The sequence below is a fragment of the Orbicella franksi genome, chromosome 5 (assembly GCF_964199315.1).
Source record: "Orbicella franksi chromosome 5, jaOrbFran1.1, whole genome shotgun sequence".
Taxonomy (NCBI): domain Eukaryota; kingdom Metazoa; phylum Cnidaria; class Anthozoa; order Scleractinia; family Merulinidae; genus Orbicella; species Orbicella franksi.
This window is the reverse complement of record NC_138149.1, coordinates 5418359-5437400: the sequence shown is the minus strand read 5'-3', so window position 1 is coordinate 5437400 and position 19042 is coordinate 5418359. Positions and strand designations below refer to the sequence as shown.

The 19042-nt window shown below is 38.7% G+C and overlaps 2 protein-coding genes across 6 annotated transcripts in view; both read right to left on the bottom strand.

The window, feature by feature from the left end:
• The window catches only part of LOC145487460 (solute carrier family 35 member B1-like), an 18278-nt gene extending 13801 nt beyond the window's left edge, over positions 1-4477 (bottom strand). Inside the window, exons 1-4 of the mRNA XM_081466246.1 lie at positions 3998-4477; positions 1722-1819; positions 1301-1437; positions 576-606 (exon numbers count right to left, since the gene is read on the bottom strand). Of these exons, the coding sequence (XP_081322372.1) occupies positions 576-606; positions 1301-1437; positions 1722-1819; positions 3998-4245 (514 nt within the window). The 5' untranslated portion in view covers positions 4246-4477. The remainder of the gene's footprint in view (positions 1-575; positions 607-1300; positions 1438-1721; positions 1820-3997) is intronic.
• A 361-nt stretch (positions 4478-4838) lies between these two features.
• Positions 4839-18545, bottom strand: LOC145487459 (uncharacterized). Of its 5 annotated transcripts, XM_081466244.1 has the most exons (4): positions 17825-18545; positions 11684-11737; positions 6825-11594; positions 4839-6102 (listed from the first exon to the last, which is right to left on the bottom strand). In XM_081466244.1, exons 3-4 carry the CDS (start codon positions 7915-7917, stop codon positions 6050-6052), a joined length of 1146 nt encoding a protein of 381 aa, XP_081322370.1. In that variant the 5' UTR covers positions 7918-11594; positions 11684-11737; positions 17825-18545; the 3' UTR covers positions 4839-6049. The 5 variants fall into 5 exon arrangements, with proteins under 5 accessions (XP_081322370.1, XP_081322366.1, XP_081322369.1 ...); XM_081466240.1 differs by having other exon boundaries at positions 6825-11737; XM_081466243.1 differs by lacking the exon at positions 17825-18545 and having other exon boundaries at positions 11684-11879.
• Positions 18546-19042: the final 497 nt, after the last annotated feature.

Here is a 19042-nt window from a genome sequence, read left to right as displayed (position 1 = left end):
TTTGCTTGGTTCATTGTTTTTCAATAAAGTACAAAAAGAAACTAATAAAATAAAAATAAACAATAAAATGCTTGCTTGGGTTGGGCGGTATAATTATCTAAAAACAACAAGTTACAACATGTAGGAATGTGCCTAGAACAGGGTATGTTTTTAAGCATCATCTGGGGCTATATCAAGTACCTTGATTTAGAAATCTCTTAATTGTGATCTGAATATCATTTTACAGTTCTACTTCAGAAGAGAAATACTGGTTTATGACTGGCAACTTTAGCAGTTGAAGTATATACCTACTAAGTAAATCAATGATTGGACATTTTCTGTACCATTTTAGTAGCCACTAGTCTACTAAAACAATAAGACTAGTCATGCTCATTTTCTAAGAGTGATTGTCAACTAGCTATGCCTCGTTGACTTATATTCACTCATAGAAAACAAGGTTGAGTAGTCTAAGTCAAGTGAAAATGAGTTGTAGTATTGACTGATCAAAGGAGAAGTGCTGAAAAATGCTGGAAACCTTAAGGGGCCATTATTTTACTGTGCCTCAATTATTGTTCCATTCATGAATTATCACTCACCTGGAATTGGCTTACATGACTTTCCTAAAACCTGGCAATAAAAAAATTCAACAAAATTATGCTTTTGCCACATTCGTTTGATATCTGTTACTTATGGATCCTAAGTAAAATGGATTCTCCAATGACTCAATGACTTAATCATTGGTTGTTCAGACTTGTACATATTAGAAGGTGTTCTTATGTGTGTCTTGCAAAAGCTGTCTCAGGGTCTCAATGTTTTGCATGGCTAAAATGTCTTGAAGGACCGATTTGCTAGTTTGTTGTAAGTTATCAGTGACATCTGAACATCTTAGATTCTTAACTTCCTGCACCTCGCATTTAAAACACTTTGAAGTCTTAGTCTCGCAACTTAAACTCTCAAAATTTCTTAGGCTTGTATTTACCATTCACCACCCCTTATGTACTGAAATGGAATGGTTGATGAATAAGGTTATTCAGAAGCCTAGGACCATTATAAAAATGGTATTAGATCAGCCTCGCCATTCCACCTGTCAGCCTTGCTTCACTCCATGATCTCTGAATTTACCAGCAAGGTTGTGGCCTAAGAAAAATTACGAGGAACCCAGGTTTCTAACCATGAAATCATGGGTGCCCAACACTTAGGCTTAAATGAATGAAAACATTAAGTAATTCTTTCTAGTCACTCAAAGGCAATAGTTAGTAGCCTGTGACACCCGGGCACTTCTAGAACACAGCCCTGACCAGGGAGTACAATTCACCCTTACCTGTGTTGGATAGTTGACCCACTGAAGAGCTTTGTTGCTTGCTAACATTGCTCCAAGGTAAGTGGTCGCACAGGCTCCGTACCAACAGAATGGAGTGGAGTCTTTTGCCTCGTTATCTTTATAAGTTAGTTTAAGCACTGCAAGATACCAGAATATAACTGTATGATAATCTTACCATTGACAGCTCTAAACTAACACATGTCTGAACAATACATGAATTCCAGCCTTTAGAGGAGAATATGTTATTCAAACCAGCATTCAATCTGTCAGTCATTGTGTAACAGTGTTGCCAACAATTTTTGAGTTATTGTAAACTAAGGTTAGCTTTCACTAGGTAATTTTTTTCTGTGTTTGAGGCTTGTGAAATAATTTTAACATTCAGGTTGGTAATTTTCGATCACATTAACCCTTATTAAGTTACCTGCTTCAGCAAATAAAGCATTTACGATGCATTGTACAAAAACAAGGGACAGGGCATAGACAAATTTTTCTTTCTTTTCACCATATGGTGCTCTTGTTCTGAAAAATAAAAACCAAGAAATGCTGTTAAATTAAATATAACATCATTATCTAAAGATGTCACAAACACATTTACTGATAATTTGAGACCCTGTCAGACAGGGAGGGTCAGCCTGATTATTTGAAGGTATGAACATTTCGGTAGGTTGTGCCATTAGGTCTAATACGATCATTTGGCACTGTTCATCAGGAAAAGCCTATATCAGGGGTTTCATTAAGGGCTGGGCACCGGGCAAATTGACCGGTTGTGAGGATGATTTCGCCCAGCTGTTTTGACCATCTAGTGGAAAGTTTTTCTTGTAAAAAGTTCAGATCAAATAGTTTTGTCCACCTGTGAAAACCAGTTGCCCTTCTGCTAAAAGCCTTATGATTAATTAGGTAGTGGCAAGCAAATATAAACAATGTGCATAATAATTATCACTGTTCAATAAATTATATAATTAATATTACATAATTTATTGAACAGTGAGACAGACAAATGAAGATCTTCTCTCAACTGAATTAAAAAACACATAGTCATATTAGATCTTGTGCACTTTAATACTAGTAAGGCATCTGACACCTATCAGAGGACATGTTGACCGAATGTCAGTCGATACATCGGCCGATCATCCGTTGATATGTTGACCGACACCTGGTCCAATATCAATGACATTGGTTGCCTTCCAACCGACACACATGGCAGACGATACTCAGTTGACAAGAAGCCAATATTTTACAGACACTCGGCCGATACTTTCCTGACGCTTGGGCAGCTCTTGTTAGTGAGTTCTATTTTATACTTAAGTATTGAATTATTTTTTCTAACCCTTTGAAATGGACTTTCAGTAGCCTTTGTCCATTCTTGAGCTTTCATGCCAATAACATGAAAGGTCATACTGGCAACGCAAAAAATAAAACCATTGATCATCTGTGTAAAAGACTGTTTTTTCCAGCTTTTTTTTCTCTTGTCATCACTTTGATATACTGCAAACTGGCTAAGGTCTAATACAACTAAGGCCTAAAACGACTCAGTGCTTGTTCAGACCTCAAGTTGTATTAGATATGTATTCAAAATGACAGCAGTTTGACAGGTATCCTGTTTGAGCTCTATCAACAAAGAGTCTTCTTTCGTGTCCCCTGTGATAATGGGGAGGGGCTAGGAAATGGCAGCCATTTCAGCAAAAACAACAGTCAACAACACGTATATACCACTAACAGTCCACCGATATCCCTCCGATTGTTGATCATAACGTGACTGTACTGTTGAGGTGTCGATTGAGTGTAGGTTGTGTGTCGACCAACATAACGACAAAGTGTTGACCAATATTTGCTGTGACTAATGATCTATCAGCTTGAATAATATGGTGACCAGTAACTGACACTCAGTTAACATATTGACAGAGTATCAGCCGATATATTGACCAACACTCAGTCAACATGTCACCTGACAGATGCCTTAAGTACATATTCTGTGACAGTGAGCTTCACACAGCCCCTGTAAAATTTGAGAGGCATGCCCATTTTTTTTCTCTTAAAGAGATAACAATTCATGCAGTGTAGTATCTTTTTCAACCCTAGTTACCCAAAATAATATCATAATATTAATAATACAATTTGCAGCAACTGGAACACATGGTACATAGTGATACCCAATATATAGCAATTATTTCAAATGACACAGTGATCCCTCAACCAAACCAAACGACAGAAGGAAAAATACACTGAACTGCATAACACATGCCCCCTTACAACACTGTCCATACACACACATATTTCCTCAAGTGCACATACAATCACCAAGCAACTGGTCTTACACACACACAAAAACACAATATTTATAAATCAAAAATGAAAAAAGGCAGAGGGATATTCTATTGTGAACAGCCATAGTATTTTGATAATTTCATTACATGGTGTAAAAGTATTGAGGAAGAAGCAATATTTTACGAATCATGGTAAAATAATATTGTAGTTTTATAAAAAACGTCTAAAATTATGACACTAACGACTACTACAAGTTAAAAAAGGTTGTACTGAAATTTATATTTCAAGCGAAAGAACACAGCTTTTCATACAAACTTAACGTTCAGAGAATTATTTTTCAGATCGTGAAAAAAATCACATCTTTTACGATTATAAACTAGTAAAATTTGACCGGATATTACTTATATAACCTTAAATTTCAGCACTACTTACATTTTTTCTTGTATGATTCCGTAGTAGAAATACGATATAAATATTCCAAAGAAGCACAGCAGTAATTTCTTTTTGTTTGTAACATATGGAGACATGTTTGTGTTCGACTTTCCAGCTTCCAAATTACCGTTCGCAATCATAGTTCTTTTCAATCTTTTCACTACCGGCTTCATGCAAGCGTGGTTACCTTTCATTGGCGAAGACACGATATCGACACGTGACCGGAAGTAGTAGTCTGAAGTTGTCATCAAAGCGGACGGGGTAGGTAGGGGATGCACCTTTTAACTGATAGACACGCTTTGCCGATTTTTGACCATTTTTACATTCAAGCAAAAAATAAGCCTCACGGCCCGATTAATCATGCCAAATTTAGAAAATATGCGATAAGACCCTTTGCATAAATGGCACCTATATTTACAATACTTATACACCCTTAGCCTCACATTCATGTGAAAAATACTTTGCCTTGAAACATGAGTACGAGGCTGAGGATGTCTAAACTATTGTTATTCAAATTTAGACGCCATTTATGCAAAGGGTCTATGCTAAGGGGCAACGCTTGTAAGAATTCGCACGTTTGAAGTCCCATATTTTATGACTTTGAAACAGATTCTTACAAAACTTTCCACATTTACTGAATTTGACATGGTAAGTTTATCTCTGGGGGTGGTTTTTTGTTTATATAAAAAACTAAAAAATAGTCGATATTGCATGACATTGGTTAAAAGGCCCATTATTGAGACATTTTTTTGAACAAACCTTAATCAACAATTTTAAAATATCAATATTACAAAAATAACCCATATTTTTCAGAAAAAGTTAAGAGATACTTCCAGAATTCTATTATGAATTTACAACAATAGTTTATTTGTACCTCAAATCGATAAATCATTTATATATCATGCACATTTCACACAAAATAAGTAACAGGGAACCCAAAATATCTATAACATTGAAGCTAAACTGATTAGGTGCCTGTTACACGTAATAATACAATTTATATTGAAAAAACTTTTTGTCAGAATATACATAATTAGGTAGTGTAGATGAAGGACATGTGGATTGATTAATAGAAATAGAAACAAATGATTTGTTGAACACTACTAAACATACAAGGTGAAAAGAAAACAGGAAAAAACGTTTGGCAGGGAGTAGAATTTACAATTTGCTAGGATCACTAATGCTCCCCAAAAAGTTTAACATATAGATCTAGAGATACTATGAAAAGGCAATAAGGACATAGCCAGATTTAAATTCTTACAAAATATCAGGAAGAAAAACCTTCTATATCGATGTCTTTTTTCTTTAATGCATAGCCCCTTATAGGAACTTTTTCACCAAGGCCACCTTGGTTCTCCTGTAACTAGCTATGATAACTAATTAAAAACAAAATCCTTGATGTCTTTATTGTGCGTTTCCTCTATTCCTTTACCAGGGTTCGAGATATTAAGTTTTACCAGAAAAGGTAAAGTGTCGAAAAGGAATTCCAACAGGGTCCACGAATATGTTATAATTTTGTTAAGTCAGGTACCACACCTTGTTGGACTTGACCTGGGACCTTCCTCTCAAGAGTTGTATCATAGCACAAGTTAATTTCAAATCTGAGTCAAGTTTGAGTCAAATTAAATTTGTTTCTTCTTGTTGTTGTCCAATTGTCGTCTGACAAAGCAATTTAAACCAAAAAACTTGAAGAAGCAAACAACATGACTTGTAGCTCAAACTTCACTAGTGCTATGATACTACAGTTCTCTCCTCTTAGGGGTTGCCACTGGCACCTAGGATATCTTGGGTCTTACTGATAAATCCTCAAGTTTCATTTTTGTGTGTGTTGTCCTGTCCCAAATTCTAAATTCATTAACCTAATGTCTCCATCGTAGATTTTCAAACAAGGCTCTTGTTGTTTTGACCATTTTCGGGTTTTACTATTCATCAGCTCCCTCCCCTCCCCCTCAAAGTCATCATCTCCAAGTGCCAAGATGATTGGCCTGTCATGTGTTAATTGATATCTGTCCAGATGCAACAATCCTAACTGGCCTGTGACTGAACAACCTCCTACTTTTCTCTGTTCAGTTCTGCAAGTTCCTTCCTGGCATCTTCAAGCTTTTCTGTAAAATTAAAAAAAATAATAATAAAAACAAAAAAAGATTTAAAAAAATTCATGGGTGGAAAGGTGTCTCCTGGATTAGTAGCTGTATTAACTATCGCTTTCAACTCTGACTATCATGTAGTTGAAAGCGTGCCTATGTTTTAAGTACTATAAAAGGATACATTTTTGCTCTAAAAAAAATCATTCAATGTTTTGGTAACTTTAATTCATGTAGTACTACACGACTGGACGAAATTTGTCATCGTAGAGGAGATATCATTTAATACTATCATCAGGTCTGGAGTGGGCCATCAATTTTAGCCAGTCATTCTAAAATATAGCTAAGATAATAAATAATTTATTTAAGTCTTCAGGGGCTTGTACAATGTAGTTCCCTGCAAAACTTTTCCACACAGAACACTGTGCTGCCCCTAGGGATGGGTTAAAGTCAGGGAAGAAAAAAACAAGTTTTGAGACTAAGGCTCTGTGTGTCCACCTAGTCTCCACTGCGTCACTGGGTATTTAATTGCAGGTTTTTAGCCCCTTGCCCAAATCCCTGCTGATCATCATTGAGAGCTAATCGTAAACAGGCTAACCACAGGCAGCTCAAGTTCTCTATCAGATTACCTTGGACGAAGCTCTTGCTCATAAGCACTGTTGTGTTGCAAAGATTCTATGTATAAGGGTTTGTATGGGAACGCAATGGTTTTGCTTTATATTTGGTGGATAAAATCTACTTACCCTGCTGTAGTCTCCCTTGCAGCCGTTTTTTGACATCCCAAAAAACGCCTGCGAAGGAGACTAACCCTGTTGCTGTGTTGTCTTCTTCATTATTTCCCAGCTCCTCGGGCTGATCTAGCATCTTATCAGCATGGTCATCATTTTCCATCTCAATGCCCTCGGACTCACACTTTTCTCTCCAGTACCGCTCTCTTTTTTCTGCATTTAACCTTGCTTGCCTTTCCAATTGTAGTTGTTTGGTAACATCTTCCTTAGAGAGGAAGCGCTTGTTGGTGAAAGGGCTGATCACCCCATTGGTTTCTAGTTTCCTTTTCTGTCTTTTCTTTTCCAAGTTGTGTAGGTTTTTGCAGTTGGAACAACACTGCCCTGCACTTGAAAGTATCACACAGTTCGCGGGAAAAGCCCTGTATTCTACAGTTTCTGTTGTTCTATTTGTCGACAAATCAGAATAAATACCACTTTTAAGGGGGATCGTCGAATGTAGATCCTCTCCATCTGTGATTGGCACCCCACGACATAAAGTCGAGGTATCTATGAAGGTTAAAATTGATTCGATCCGTTTCCTTATAGGAGACTGCTCAAGACATTCTAACTGAGAGACCGTTGTAAGATCAATTTGACATCCATGAGATGTGAGTAAGATGGAGTAAGATTCATCTTTTTTAACAAATCTCACCTCTGTCACCACCCTTTGCTTACGGAATGACCAGGGTTCATATCTCGCGAAGGTGAAGTTTCCGCCCTGATCACTTACCAAATGCCATCCGGTTCTCAACTGCGAGATCCGTTGGCTTTCATCTGTTGAATCATTTAAACTTGTTGGTGATTTTCGCGTAAGACCTAGGTAATAGTTTTCTCGTTGTTTCCGTGAACCACGTTTGACCAGCCTTACTTTATCAGACCAGATCTGTTTAATTAAATGGCCGAACAAAGTCGAACTTGCCGAGCAGCCAACTTTTTCTTTTATCTTCTCTCCTTCAGCTAAGATTTCTCGGACTGCTACCAGTTTACCCTCGCAGTGTTCGAAGTTTGATAACAACCTACAAAATATATATGTGACGACGTAAGCTTGGGCCTGGTTTAGACTTTGCATTTCACGTGCAGATAAGCGTCAGCTTTGGTGATAAATTTTCGCGTCAAACGTTGAGTATACTGTAAAACCTACCATGTCTTCCATTTCCACGATGAAGAAGTCATCGCTTCGGCATAGATCCTTTTTTTGGTATAGATACTAAGATAGCTTAGCACTCTGCACAGGCGAAAACTCGATCCTCAGCCGTTATTGCGCTGCCGCGCGAGGTGCCATCATTCTCGTCCCCAGTGCTACTCGTCTTAAAATGCCGACCACGTGATTAAAAGAAACGGAGGCTCTGGGGACGAGAATGTAGATTGCCATAGCCTAAGTGGTAACCGACCGCTTTGCCAACATGTCAGTTCGCCAACGTATGAAGTCGATTCGCCAACGTCTAATGTCAGTTCACCAACGCTTACAGTGGCGGATCCAGACCTTGAGCTAAGGGGGAGGGGGCAGGATTGGTTACCCTACTGACTTTTCTTCCCTCTAATAGTTTTTTCTTTTACCCAAAGTAAGGAGGGGGGGTGTGCCCCCCTTATTTTGGGTAAACCATATAAAACAGCGGCTGATCAGTTCACCAACGTCCAAAATAGATCTGAAATGTATTTAAAAAATTACCAGAGAAAGTTGTTGAAGTGTGCACTTTCATTCATATTGTTGTAGAGATTTGTTGACCCATATGGGAGACCAGGAGATTCAGTCTGTATCCGGGAAACTGTCAACCGAGTATTGATTGAGTGTTGATCAAGATTTTGATTGAGTGTCAATCACAAGTTGATTGAGGGTATTGATCGACACTCGACCACAGATGCTTTTAGTACACATGATCCATAAATAAATGACTTTATTATCATGTCAATTACATCTAGCAGTGGAGAATCCCCACTGCTAATAGTTAATAGTCTCTGGAGAAAACCAAACACCAATTTGAATTGTTTAACAATCCAATCATTATGTTTTGTTTTTGTTACCAATAGATATACAAAATAAGGAGATAACAACTTCTTTTAAATAGATCTGACAAAGATGTTCCGTAATTAAATTGCAGAGGCAGATCCATGCCTCTTCAAGTGGGTGTGGCTGGTTACTTGGGTTCACAGAACCAATAATGCATGCCCCTGAAATATTGCAATTTGAGAATTGAGAGAAGTAATCAATATCGTTGACTACAGTAAAACAACTTATCGAGGGATTTAGCAAGGACGAATGGTGGGACATACAACAAGGCTTGATATTTCACAGTAGAGTGCTGCTATTTACGTCACAGCTTCAAGGCTCCTGTTACTCTTACTCACTGGTGTGAGTAAGATGATCACTATTTTAGTTTAAAAAAGGTACTTGTAATGACAATGAGGTTCCTGTCTAGAGTGCTTGCCTTTACTCACTCACTCACAGCCTCATCCCTGTAGCACCGGCTGTTGCAAAAGTTTGCCTTTACTTCTGCCATAATACAGGTACTCTCAATCAACCCCAAAATTGTTGCTATGATCTGTACCATTCCCGTTGTGTTGTTTACCATAAATCTTGTTTCATCAGTTCAATAAAATAATAAAAACTGTTTTTGATTGTCCAATCATGTTCGTCTACTGATTATAATTCATAAACCATACACCGTACACTGCTGACAGTTTTACCCTTCATTGTTACCTGTTACAATTATGGCAACACCCACATGTACTAATAGGCCACTTTCGACATATTACAATTCTGACTTCAAGGCTTGGGGGAATACAACAAAAGAAATCACATCAAGGTTGATGGATGAATAATTAATTTCGTTTGTTTTATTTCTCTAAGCCTTGTAACCTTGTTAAAATTTTAATACCTAATTACAGGAAATTTTTGCAACACGTTTAGTTCACAATCTTGAGGTGTACGTATTTCGCAACACTTAAATTCCACGATTTCGCGAAAGCTTTGTATTTTGAATCACTTTAACTTTGCGTTTTGAATGACACAAAATTTATTTCCTTGGCATTGTTACTTCAACATGTCCTTGAATTTAGTAAACTGACGTTATTAAAGGTACAATAACGTCAAAATTAACAAAAACACAACGGCGGAACTATATGTCAACAGTAACATAATGTAAGTCACTTAATTTTTGCGTCATGTTATGTTCGCAACACTTATTATTCACGTCACTTTAATTTTGCGATTTTTTTCAAATTGCAAAATTCGCAAAATTAACGTGTCACGAAAATTTCGTGTAATAATGTATATTGAAAATGGCTAAAGAGCCATTTTGTTTTTCCTCAGTTTGGGCAAACATTCTTTAACAATGGCTTATAAGCATTCAATAATGCTTCTCATCAATATTCATTATCTAGCTATTTGCATACATTCCTATTCACATAACTGGATATATAGGACAATTCTACTTTTCGCATTTTCACCTTTTAAGCAGTTGTCACATGCACCTGTATGGTGCCTATTTTTTAAATTTTGTGAACATGACTTGACTTGATTTTGATTGGTGGATGGAAACAATGTGCCTCTTGGTGGGTTTGACAAATAAAGCATGAGGGGACCTAGAAACATTTTGGTTTGGCTATCGACAAATCGATGCTGACTACCCCCATCAGGCTAATTATAGATACCCAACGTACTATGCAAACCGCAAAACTGTCCACACTGGTTCGGATGAGGCTCATTCAAATTTGTGAAGAAAAGCAATCTTGAAATAAATGTTTTGTAGCAAAGGCATCATGGACAGAATTGCGGTGAAATGACATAAAACTTCAACATCTCGTCTTTGATTCTATGGAGGAATTGAGTCAGCAAGGTTATTTTCAGTGGATTTATTCACTTTGAGCGGTGGGCACACCAGAAATCAGTGTTCGGTCTTCCTTTTAGTAGAAGAAACCCACACAAAGATTACTCGCCAAAGTCGCATTAGATTGGCCTGAGGAGCTGGCAAACAACAAAGAATACAACACAGCAACAGGGCAAGTAGATTTTATTCACAAAATACAAGAATAATTGACTTTTAAAGTAAAACTGTTGCATTCCCATACAAACCCTTATAAATCAAATCTTTGTAACACAACACCACTTATGAGCAAGAGTCACATCCAAGCTTATCTGACAGAGAGCTTGGGCTGCCAGTGGGCTAATGGAAACATTATTTTGGCTAACCTGAGTGATATTCAGGCTAAGTGGGAGTGATATTCAGTCCAACCAGAGTGATATTCAGGCTAATTGGAATGCAGACTTTCACTGCGATTAGCCTGAATAATCCTGTTTACGGTCAGCACTCGGTAATGGTAATAACACGATATATACTTAAAAAAGTCTGTAGTCTGCGGTCTGCATTTTACTCTCAGTCTACATTTCACACCTGGTCTGCATTTTACCCTCAGTCTGCATTTTACCCTCAATCTTCATCTTACCCCTGGTCTGCAGTTTACCCCTGGTCTTCATTTTACCCTCAGCCTTCATTTTACCCCTGGTCTGTAGTCTGCATTTTATCCCTGGTCTGTAGTCTGCATTTTACCCCTGGTCCTGATTTTACCCTTGGCCTGCAGTCTGCATTTTACCCCTGGTATTCATTTTACCGCTGGTCTCCAGTCTGCATTTTACACTGACCGGATTATCATGAGACTAAGTTGCAACTTACTCTTGAACTGGCTGATCACGTGAGGACGATCAGAGAGAAAGAACAAGTGCCCCGCACCTTGTCTTGTGTAGACCCTCTGGAAATGAACACAGGAGAACAGCTACCTCGATATCAATAAAAGCAGGCCAAACACTTGCAAAAGCTTCAAACGTAAGCTCAACTGACCTTTTTTGCTGGCAAGCAGCTGAGTTCGTGGTTTGTTACTTCCAACTCTTTTATCTAGAGAAAAGGAAATTAAAATTGACAGTTTTCACTCTTTCTGGATCCAGGAGGCATCGATACATTCTAGATGTTACCTTGTATAAAGTTTGTGATATCTTCAATTCAAGTAATTCTGGAGTTTTAGCGCTTTCATTTCCTTGCATGTCCGCCATTTTGGATAAATGCGATATTATTGGGATTCAGGCTTACTCGTCCAAAGAAGCGGCGCGTTCGCGACGCGGTAAACAGCAGGAGCAACAGCGGGAGCCATGGTAAACAGTTGATTTTTCCACCCTTTTCACGGGCAATTTCCAAATCATTCTATGTTCAGAAGTGGTTACTGTTCCAAGTGATATAACTTTGCAAGTCTATTTCCTGATGTCCGGGGTAAAACTAGTTATCAGGCTTGGCGGATCAGGCTTGCGCTGGATTAGATCAGAAACTGATGCTGAAAAGCTTTGCGCAAGCCAGCCAGTTTTTGTGAGGTGAAAGACCTATTCAAAATGAATTACAGTTGAAAGGTAGACGAGAAATTACCAGAAATAACATTCCAGGTTTAAACGCGATGCGAAACTCTCCATTCTAATTGACAATAAACAGTAAACATAACAAGGACAGCTAAAGCAGAGACGATTAAAAATGTGATAAGGGTTTATCTTAAAGTAAAAGAGGCATTACTTTTGTCATGTGGGATTATCCAATCTGACCGAGGCCAAGGGGCACGTACCATTTGTACATAATTATTAAGGACATAAGCATAACTGTCCAAGAAATTTGGTTTCTATAAGTTACGAGGTCCTTCTTGGAGAGGAAGCACAACTTCCAAAGGCTGCTGTCCTAAGTTTGAAGTCGAGAACAAACGTGGATATATATTGTTGAGTTATTTTGCGCAACATTCTTCTCCCGATATTAAATAGAGCTCCTTATAGGAAGTAATAAGGTTGGGGTTTGATAAGATATGCCGAATATGATTAAAATTAGACAAAGAAATTCGAGAAAGAAGCTGCGCTTTTTAATTTAACGAAAGAGGGTCAAAGAAGCCGAATGTTCAATCGGTTCCTTGAGCAATGGAAACCCCACGGTTGTTTTTTATCGACTCTTTTTTCCGCCTTGTTGTTCCGTGACCGATATATTTTTGTGGGTTTTGTCAATAGGAATTGACATGAACCATGTCTATCTTTGACCGTCTTGTTTTCATCTATGTATATTAACATCCGTTATTCTTAATTAGCCTGGACAGTGAATCGCATTTGATGAAATTGATCTGTCCACTTCCTTTCAGTCTTCCGAGTCGTTTTAGTAATGACCTCTGTGGTTCCGGAGTTTTCCTTTCCTGTTTCTCGATCATGTGTAAGCCGCGAAAAGGCCAAAATTGAGTGACGGTGCTTTCAGTTAATAGCAGGGGAAGTCAACGAAGAAACACGGAAAACCTCGGGGAACAGGGTATGTCATATGGGGCTTACACAGACCTACATAGTTTCTATGACTGTTCAAGTTTCTTATCGCTTAAAGCATCATTCCATGTGTTGACTTGGTCACCTTTCAAGCACCCTCATTTAGATTCTTGTCTCGTACAACCCTCACAAATGTCCTCAGTAAGATGCAGATAAAGTGCAGATCCAAGCTTCTGATGAAGGAGATTTAAATGCAATTACCGAAAGGAAATACTTGATCATTTTTTTGTCCCTTCATTTGCGATGCAATTTATTATTTACAACATGTACAATGGGTTCATGGTGTGTTGACTCAGTTAAATGGTCGTCTCGATAGACCGCAAACAACGTTATGTCTCTCAGGTTATTAATATTTACTGAGCGTGGTGAGCAAGGAAGTTTATAACAATTAACACGCTAATAGGTCGCAAACTTAACGCTAATTTGCTAACACAGAAATCACTGCTACTGATAAATACGGCGACAGTTTATCCACCTGGAAGGTGTGAATGGTTCAGTCAAAAATAAAAAAAAGTGAATGTGAACTTGTTGCCGAGTTGGATGCGTGTTGTTATTTCACAAACTCTTATAAGTCTTGTTAAAACACAATAAGCCAGCTCACAGTACTGTCGACTCTCACTAGCTAGAGCGCCAGTCCAGCGCACCGTAATAAATTAAGCGAATGATGAAGGACAATCATTAAGTTAGCCGGTTCATAAATCAGCATCACTATCACTTGAACTGTCGAACAACTCTCTCACTGAAGTTGGTACAGCTGTTAGCCACCAAGAGATCGTTTCAATTTTCACACACTAAGTGAAGGTTTATAGCTTCTTTCCAGTTGGCACCTCAGGTAACCTCCTTCTCGACTTAACGTTTGTAACTTGTTCAGTATGGACTTCTTCTTGAAGTTCATGGTCAGGTTTTCGCGATGGCAAATCGATGTAAGCTGTCGGTTCTGGAGTGCTTTGTGTTTTGGCGATCTCACTCGGATCACACTGATTGGAAGTGATTCGAAATCTGTTTTCCTCTATACCACGAAGGTTGCGAAAAATCGTACTGAGGGCCTTTTCCATTTCCTCTTCGTAGTCAAACGTTGTGTAGTTCTCCTTGTGGACTCGGTTTTTTGTATCCATGACCTAAGCAATCTTGAAATCAAGAACGCCACCAAACGTTTTCACCCTCAGACTAATCCTGCGTCCTTTGCAAAGATTCACTCCTTATTAACTCCTCATATCTTTTGTCGGAATATGTCAACCTGTAATCTGTATTTGCTAAGGAGGGTCAGCGTGCATAACAAATTAAAACCCTAGCTAAACGCCTTTAAAGTTATTTCGCGGTGATAAACGAAGCCGCAACAAAATATATGTTCAACTTCTTGGGGAGGTAATTTTATGACTGGCCCAAAAAACGTGACGTCGTGAATCAAATCAAACCAAGACACTTGTAAATTACATCATGCCCAGCACGCGTCCAGTGGGTCGTGCAGATTGGCATGTAAACCATTATACTGCCATAAAACTCCTTTAATAAGCACATTGTAGTTTTCTATAGATTAATAAGCGAAAAGGAAGAAACGTTTAATTGATTTTTCAAACCAGACAGGGCAATTGTTTCGTGTTAAAGCCCAAACGAGGCGGCAACTAGTAAATTAATCACAAAGGTGCGTAAATTAAGGTTCAACTGGTAGGTCAGTTTATCGGTTTAACAGGCTGAAACTTTACAACTGATTTACATATATGATCACGGCATGCAATCTCTGTAATGTCAAGCACGCTTTTGTGTTGAACGACCTACAAAATTAAAGCGGTTGGGTTTCGCAATCTTTGTTGCGGTGAAATGGACCCTGAAAGCTTTCTGACGTTTTCTGATTATCTTGGTTAGCGGGACGGGACGGGACGGGAGAGGAGAGGTGATAGAGGAAAGCAAGCTTCTGCAACTTCAATTTAGCGGAATTTGTTTGAAAGGTATTTTTTCTGGGAATGTCTTCTGGGGCCTCCAAACACAGGACAACGGAAGAAGAGGCCAGAAACCATAGCTCAGACAGCACCAGGAAAGAGATGTGTTTTACAAACAAAACTAATGGAAAACAGATTAAAACAGAGAATCTGCCGTGGAGCTTGTAATAGCAAAAAACTGAACAACTTGAGCTTCGATCCGAGATGTAAGCATCTACTGTTATTCTGATCCTGACCTAGGCCCGCGAACGTGCATTTTGATCACAGTCCACTTCACCTTTTCCTTTGCAAAACAATGTTTGCCCGGCATTGTCTATATTCTGTAATTACGGGGTATGTAGTACCACTTAGTATGCTCCACGGGATTTGGTTGCACATAAACAGTCCACAAACAATTAGAAATAGCGAGATGGAAAATCGATTTTTTTTTTTTTTTTTTTTTTTAGGAAAGTTACAACGCACGTCTTTAATTTTCTGCCACGAATTTTTCGAATTACTTAAGAAGGAGTTCAAATGCTCTGAAAATGAGTTAATCTTCTAGCCAAGTGTTAAACAATCAATATTATGTAGATATTTCGTTGTAACGGTCAAAGAATAAATGTAGTTTAATTGTTAATCAATCAATGATGAATTAATGTCAGACGTACAGGTTTAAAAGTTGTTAAAATTGAGTTTGGATTCAGTACAGCGGCTTTCCGGCATAGAAGCAGGAGCCAACAGAAGCCATTGTTTACGCATTCGGCTGAGGACAATCCAAAAGATGATCACAGAAATCTTATGGCGAACGTACCAGAGGTACCCTTGGGACACTCACTAGTGTCCGCTCTAAACAGGTTCTAATATATTATGCAATAAGAGTTTATCATTAAACCTTTTGTAAAACAGTGTAACATAGTGTAAGATCAAAGACTGCACATAGCACCATTTCCAGTATCTGGAATAATCTACTTGGCTTTAAAACGACATAACTGAACAACTGTTAGAGGAGTCTGAGCTGATCTGAGCAAAAGCCCATGAAGTGTCCGCTTATTGCAGGTTGCGGCAGGTTGTTACAGTAAATGCGGGAAGAAAATTTAGGTAATCAAGCTGGTGTCTACTTAATATGGGGTCCACTTAACACAGGTTTCACTGTATTTGAGAGTAGTTTTGACGTGAGTGTCGAAAAAAACTCACTGATTTGCTTTGTTTTTCCTTTACTACCCTAAAGCGCGGTCCGCACTTGCGACGCAAGGATAAACATAGACCGTGAACATAAATATCAACATAAGAAGCTAATGCGCTAGTGGGGACGGCCGCGACATAAGCATAAGAGTCATAAGCATAAGCGTTCTCCTTACACTTATGCTTATGTTCAGTGAGGACATGGTTGACAAAGGCACGAAGTGCTCGCTGATTGGCTGAAAGTCTTTTGCCCACGCTTATGTTTATGCCAACATGTCTTCACTGAACTCAATAGCGACAAAAGCATAGACATAAGCAAAAGAAGAACGCAAGGTCTTTTCTTATGCTTATGCTTATGTCGTGACCGACCTTACTAGGACATTAGCTTCTTTTCTGCTTGTGCTTATGTTTTTGCTTATGCTTATGCTTATGCTTATGCTTGCGTCCCTAGTGAGGACCGAGCTTATGAGTGATTGGCTTGAAATTCGCGACAAAACCACTCATGACTCGCTCGCATACGTTTCAAAAATTTCCCGCGCTACATGTATTTGCTTCAAGTTTTGATTGGTTCACTGGTTTGTCTTTGTCCTTTGTGATTGGCCAGAGTGATTCGGCTTTGGTCAACACTCAATTGAAATTCGCTCTATTTTCATGATTCTGATCCTGATCTCCCTCACTGGTGGTCACACTCTACCAGACCCCCATAATATGTTGACTACGAACTGGCTAAACGCTAAACGCGGGAAACTGTTTAGTTCTTGTCACGTTCGTTTTAATGACGTCATAGAAAAGAATTTTGTTCAAAGTGTGAGAAAAAGTTGCCGAAGACTAAACAAAGTTTAAGTAAATAAGAACGTCTCTTTCGAAACCTTAACCACTTGTCTCGGTAGATCACGCTTCAATCCCTTGTCTGCCGACTAGCTGTAGAACACGCTCATGCAACAAAGCTTACGATAAAAGTTTGCACGAATTCAAGCTCTTTCCTGGCGTCCTCCTTAATTTTCTAACGTCGCTTTTGCGAAGCTGCATTCGAATTTAGATAAAGATTTTGCCTTTAAATTCGTCTCGTTTGAAGTGAAACAACAAACAAAGGTGAATTCATCATTACTGATACGTGACAGTGTGGGGTCTTCAGGTACTTTCAGAGATTTTCAAGATGTGTATCGCTCTTTCGACATCGTGCTTGCTGTCCTGTCTTATATCTCCCTTAATACGTGACTGACTGACTCTTTCAGAGCATTAAAAAGACAGGAAAACGACACTACTGGAGTTTCAAACTTTATGTTAACTTTTCGAAGGCAAAATGGAGCTGTTTATCACTCAAATTTTAAAGCAAAGCAAATTCTTACAGGTCGCTATGGTTACTTATGGCTTACATAATTATCAGCGCAGTCCTAACTTGTGGCGCAGTAAAACAAAATAAAACACTTAATGCTTTTGTTCGTTATTCCAAAGGCGGAACCCACAAGTTCTCTTTGATTGCTCTCGTGGCTTCATTTCGTTTCCATTTCAGTCGTTTATCAAGAGCGCTAGTTGTTTTCAAGCTTTCTTACCTTCAGCCAGCTATCTGTCACATAGTGAAATCCTTGTCTATGCAATTGTCACTTATCAAGATTGGTTTGTTTCCCTCTCGTATCACACTCTCTGCGCACTAAAAGCTCCTGGTGTACCCCATCAGGTGCTTTCGTGGGCTTTCACTTTTGTAACGTGCTCCGTAAACACTCGTTCAATGACGAATTTTTTTCGGGATAGTTTCGCGCATCAGTTTCGTGCAAACTGGTTCTGATCGTTGAGTATTGGAAATCTGTCGCGACTTCTCACACTTCGGCAGTGAAACTCTAGCGTGCCGAATCTCCTCCAAAGCACGCAGGTTGTCAAAAATCGTGTTTAAATATTTGTCCATTTCTCTGTCGTAGTTAAGAGTGGTGCACATTTTGTAGGGTTTGTATCTCTCGTTCATCGCCCAAAGAGTCTGCAACAATTATGCGTGAGCTCAGATTATGAGGTCAAATGACTGCAGGTAGAAAGCTGTCCTCCTTTTATAACCCTGTCACTGAATGGGAGGGGTTTATAAGGCTTATGCTCTAAGCACGATATATCATGTATGTGCGACTCTAAATCCGCGTTCTTGCGAGACCTCTGTAAACCATTTTAATGCTTGAAACTCACGAGGTTTATTTCCTAAGTTTTTGCATACACGCTAGCCAGCGAAGAAGAAAGGAAAAGTTTTTTGCTTTCCCAGTTAGGCAGAAAATACGCTTGAAATTCGGAGCGTGATGGTCGAACTTGGTGAATTATGCGTACGTAGGTCTATAAAGGTTCAAGAAGTTAAAACCCTCAAACGTGTTAAACGGCAAACACGTTTTCCGTTTCCTCTTGTTTTGTTTTCATTCTGAAAACGGATGTTTTAACATTCACAGTGAAACAGTGGTATTTATAGAATTCCTGACGATTAGTTAATGATTATGTATGAGAATCAATTCCAAACGTTTATGCCAATAGCTGAAAACAGAGAGATTATCTCTTGCTTTATTTCAAGGTGCACTTTTATGTCAAGACAATTTGTTTTAGTTTATCAAGTTTCAAACAACCCCATCGATAATCCTCGACACGCGTGTTGTTTCCAAGGGAACGTTTACTGACTAAAAGCTTGAATGGGCTGAAAAGGAAAAAAATGTGTTGGACACGTCTGGATCTCGCTACTGAGGATGAAAAGTTACATTGATTTAAAATGTTGTCCTTCGAGATCACACTGTGATCTTATTTATTTT